This window comes from Geospiza fortis, unplaced genomic scaffold, assembly GCF_000277835.1.
Source record: "Geospiza fortis unplaced genomic scaffold, GeoFor_1.0 scaffold32, whole genome shotgun sequence".
NCBI classification, from domain to species: Eukaryota; Metazoa; Chordata; class Aves; order Passeriformes; family Thraupidae; genus Geospiza; species Geospiza fortis.
In genome coordinates, this window is record NW_005054428.1 from 1,201,324 (window position 1) to 1,206,591 (window position 5,268).

General features: G+C 49.3%; 1 protein-coding gene across 1 annotated transcript in view; it reads right to left on the reverse strand.

Annotated features, from left to right (window-relative positions):
• Positions 1-5,268, reverse strand: part of PUM1 (pumilio RNA binding family member 1) — a 91,081-nt gene that overhangs the window by 74,713 nt on the left and 11,100 nt on the right. Inside the window, exon 2 of the mRNA XM_031061868.1 lies at positions 128-196. Within this exon, the coding sequence (XP_030917728.1) occupies positions 128-196 (69 nt within the window). The remainder of the gene's footprint in view (positions 1-127; positions 197-5,268) is intronic.

The window sequence follows — 5,268 nt, forward strand, 5'->3', positions numbered from 1 at the left end:
AGACACACCTCGCAGGCAGAACAGTGAACCCTCAGCATCACACTCACCCCAGCAGCCTCAAAAAGCTGCTATTCCATTTCTTCCCCCTCCCAAAATAGAGATTTTTTCCTCCAGGCCTCTCACTTACCTCTCCCATAGCCCGTCCCTCCAGAGCCAGCGCTTGGAAATCGTGATTCAGTTCATCCATGGAACGCACCTATTCACAGAGGGGGAGAAAAGGCCATGAGGAAATGCTTTTCTTTGCTGCTATTTTTATTATAATCACAGTTTAGAGCCATTTTTCTGCTCCAGACTGAGAGCCTGTAACAAGGTTATGGAGCTCCAGAGGATGACTTACCTTTAACACTCCCAGCAGTTACAACATTTATATACTTGCATTATTATACACACACATGTATTATTACACACAGATTTATTTCTGTGTGTTAGATTTATACATGTACAGGAAAGGAACAACCAGCAATTACTTTTAAGACACACAAAGCCTTAACACAACTGTTTCTGCTCATATTTCACTGTGGTTTCAGGTGAAGGACTCAAGGCATGAGGAGCCAGCATCATTTCAGGCAAGAATCAAGGAAAATCTCCTGTATAAACCTGGCAAATTTACAATGTAAATTACCTTTACAAATTTACAGGTTACAATGACATGAGGCAGAAAAAACCAACACTTTGATTTGATGAAAACTGAGTCATTTAGAACAGAAAAATAAAGCATAAACTCGAAACTGTTGGATAAATAAACTGACAGAAGCACAGAACGGATCCACAAGGATGATCCAAGTCCAGCTCCTGTCCCTGCACAGAACCCCAGCGATCCCACTCTGGGCATGCTGAGCTGGAATATCCACAGGGATCACGGATCCAGCTCCTGAACCTCAACAACCCCACCCTGGGCATCTTGAGCTGGAATATCCACAGGGATCACTGATCCAGCTCCTGAACCTCAACAACCCCACCCTGGGCATCTTGAGCTGGAATATCCACAGGGATCACTGATCCAGCTCCTGAACCTCAACAACCCCACCCTGGGCATCTTGAGCTGGAATATCCACAGGGATCACTGATCCAGCTCCTGAACCTCAACAACCCCACCCTGGGCATCTTGAGCTGGAATATCCACTGGGATCACTGATCCAGCTCCTGAACCTCAACAACCCCAGCCTGGGCATCCTGAGCTGGAATATCCACAGGGATCACTGATCCAGCTCCTGAACCTCAACAATCCCAGCCTGGGCATCTTGAGCTGGAATATCCACTGGGATCACTGATCCAGCTCCTGAACCCCCCAACAATCCCAGCCTGGGCATCTTGAGCTGGAATATCCACTGGGATCACTGATCCAGCTCCTGAACCCCCCAACAATCCCAGCCTGGGCATCCCTGGAGCTCTGGCAGCCTCGGGGCCATGCCCATTCCCTGGGCAGCCTGGGCAGTGCCAGCACCCTCTGGGGGAAGAACCTTGCCCTGAGCTCCAGCCTGAGCTGCCCTGGCCCAGAGCAGGGATCAGTACCTGACATGGACTGGAAATGTTGAAACTGCAGGAAAATCCTTCTCCTGCTTCTCATTCCCAAATCTCAGCTGCTGAGCACAGAGGAGGAAGCAAATTCAAAAAGAAACCACAACTCTGGACTCGAGGCCAAAGCCCAGCAGCTGAGGCACGTGCTGGGACTGGAGCAGGTGACTGCCCTCCCCTGCCCCACTCCAGTGTCCCAGCAGCCACCAACACCCTGCACAAGCAGCACAAACTCCCCTCCTACTCAGTGTTCACACACCCCCTACAGCCTAGCAGGGCTGAGGCACCTCTCTGCTCAGCAGGGAGGAGTTTATAAAGCTTTTTAAAAGGAGTTTATAAAGTTTTTAAATGGGTAATGCCCACACTGATCCAGGCTCCTTGCAGCATGCTGCAGGTTTACACACAGGGTTTAGTCCTGGCTCTGCACAGAGCCCTCCCAGGCCGAGGAAGGAGCTCAGCAATACCTACTGGGTGAGTTACAGGACAAAAAAAATCCCAAAAACTGTTCAGATGCTCAGGCCCACCAGTGACCAGCACTGGAATGTTACACCATCATCACTGACCTCAACCATGACTTCTGATACTGCTGCACCACTTCCAGCAGGACCGAGACCTTGGGATTATGTTTTATTTTATTCTAAGATAATATTCTATAGATCTCATCTAAAACAATATTCTATAGATCTCAACTCAGACAATATTCTGGAGATTTCAACTAAGATAATATTTTATAGATCTCAACTAAGAATCAGACAGAAGAAAGCACCACATTAACCTCTAGAAATCCCCTCCAGTCTAAATTCTTCTATTCTGTGGCCATCACACTTTGCAAAAGATTAGTGGTATATTAGTGAATTATTTATTAGACATTTGCATAATTTGCAAATCCTCAGGGGTCACTCACTCAGAATCCCAGCTTGAAAATCAAGTTAAAAATCTCTTGTTACTGTACCTCTGGTATTTTCAGTTCTGCCTCAGCCTTGCCACCCTTTGCAGTGACATTTGTCACATGGGCCACCGACACCAAGTGAAACCCTTCCCAAAACTGCAGCCACATGGGCTTCCCTCCCCTGCCAGCTCCATCCCTGCTCTGCAGCTGACACAGCTCAGCTGCCTGGTGCCACACAAACGTCACTGGGACCAAATTCTTCCATGGAGCACTTCAAGCTGAACTCATGGAAAGTGCTGCAACCTCCAGATGTGCCAAACCACAAAAGCTGGCAGAGAACAAATTATTATTTCCATCAGGCATCTGAGGAATGGAGAAGCTGCACAGAGAGATTCAGAAGGTGATGTGAACTCACAGCTGCTGAAGTGATGTCCCAGCAAACCACAGAAGCCACACAAAGGCTGCTCAGAGTGTGCCCAGCAGCTTCCTCAAAACAAATCATCTCCCAGGAGTGGGTGCTGAGCTGAGGGAACCTCAAAACAAAGCTGCTACAAAGATCCAATCAGTACATTCCCAGCAAAATCCAAGAGGATATTAAGTGATATTTTTATCTGATTTGGTCAACATGGAATGGTTTGGGTAGGAAGGGACATCAAAGCTCCTCCAGTGCCACCCCTGCCATGGCAGGGACACCTCCCAGTGTCCCAGGTTGCTCCAAGTCCTGTCCAACCTTGCCTTGGGCACTGCCAGGGACAGCCACAGCTGCTCTGGGAACTCTAACCCAGCCCCTCCCCATCCTGCCAGGGAATAATTTCTCCCATACATCGAATTTAAACCTATTCTCTGTCAGTTTGAAGCCATCTCCCCCTGTCACACCAGGCTTGTGTCAATAGTCCCTTCTCCATCCTTCCCTGCAGGCCACAAAGAAATCACCCCAGACCTTCTCTTTTCCAGGCTGAACAATCCCAATTCTCTCAGCAGAGGTGCTCCAGCCCTGCAGATGACTTGGTGGCTCCTGGACTCGATCCAATAGGACAATGCCACAGGAGGGATAGGCTGTCCCCATCCCCTGCCCCAGTATCCCTCACCCCAGCCATGATGGAAAGCAGAAAATAAAAACTGCCTTCTCTATCAGCTACCAGATGTGAGGAAATGAAGAAATTGCTCATTCACAGATATTTCACATCCCTTATCATCTCTCTTTCAAGAATCTTAACAAATATGGATAAAAGCATTTTCTAAATCAGGTCTTTGTGCCTGATTTTGGCCACTCTGTGCTCAAAGTGTCCATAAACAGCAATTCTCCAGCTCTTTCTTTCACACACTTTCTTTACCTTCATTGATCATTGGATCTATTTATTTGATTTTCAAAGACTGCACCCAAAGGATCCTTTTTCCATTTCTCAGTGCCTGTAATGTTAAACAGCAACACATTTTCACCTCACTGCACACAAATATCACAGGGCTCCTTCAAGAACAAAGCGTCTGAAACAGCAGAACACAAAGCCAAAGCCACGACTTCCAACATTTCTGCATTCCAGTAGTCAGGGATTCCTCTGCAATGGCCATTAAACAACAGAGCTGATCTTCCACCTCATCAGGATCTGTTCCTGTTACTGATCCCTGAGCTCTGAGGAGCACAGAGCAGAGTCAGGGTGGTGTAAACACAAGAAACAAGGAGGTTCCACAGAGACAGAACTTCTCTCCAGATGAGCACTGATGCTGATGAGATTTGATTACCAGAAAATGTGGCTCACCACTGAAGCAGAGATTTGAAAGAAATCCAGAAGACAACGCCAGGATCAATCGGCCGCAGGAGGCAGCGATGCCCTGACACCTGGAGCTGATGTGACATCCTGGGAGGGAGAGGCGAGCTCCCCAAAGTTCAGGAATCAGGAATCACACAAGGAGAGGGCAGTTGGAGTCCCAATGCCTTGGGAAGTGATCCAAGCAAACCTGACTCCCTCTGCTCTCAGCCAGCAGCACCCCAAGGCTGCTCCAGGCAGGCTGTGCCTGTGGGAAGGGATGCAGAGTGCACATCCCCACAGGAGCTGCTGCCTCCCTGAGGATGAGAGAACTCCTCCCCTCTGCTCACACACACCATGGAACCCCACTTCACAAAATGAAGGCTCTGGACACGAGCACCACGCTCTGGAAGGGGTTCACTGCACAAGAACATCCCTCCCCTCACCATGAACGTGTGGATGCACTCAGGAGTTATGTGAATCTCATTCAAGAAGAACGGTTTCCACACACTAATACAGGAATGTGTGTCACTGTTACACACTCCAGCTCCAGCCACTCCACTGACTCACAAATCATTCCCTGCCTGCCTCTTGGGAGCACACATCCCAAAGTGGGATTCACCAGCAGCCACACTGAGAAACTGGAGCAAAACCACAGGATCACTGCACCTCCTGAGGCTGGGGGGAATTCAGCCCCTGCTCTGCACCAGCTCCACCTCTCTGCTGAAAAACACTGAGCAAAGCAAGACCCAGCTGGATTCCAACTGCACACCCACCAGACACAGCTGCATTCCTCACTGCACACCCACCAGACACAGCTGGATTCCTCACTGCACACCCACCAGACACAGCTGGATTCCTCACTGCACATCCCTAGGCACAGCTGGATTCCTCACTGCAAATTCTTCTCTGTCAGACCTCCAAACCTCATTCATTCTCCCAAATCACTGACGTGGGAAAAGATCCCTGAGACCCTCAAGTCCCAGCTGTGCCAAATCCCCACCTTGTCCCCAGCGCAGAGCTCTGAGTGCCACCTCCAGGAATTGCTGGGACACCTCCAGGGATGGGCACTGCAAACCTCCCTGGGCAGCCCCCGCCAAGGCCTGAGCCCCCTTTCCA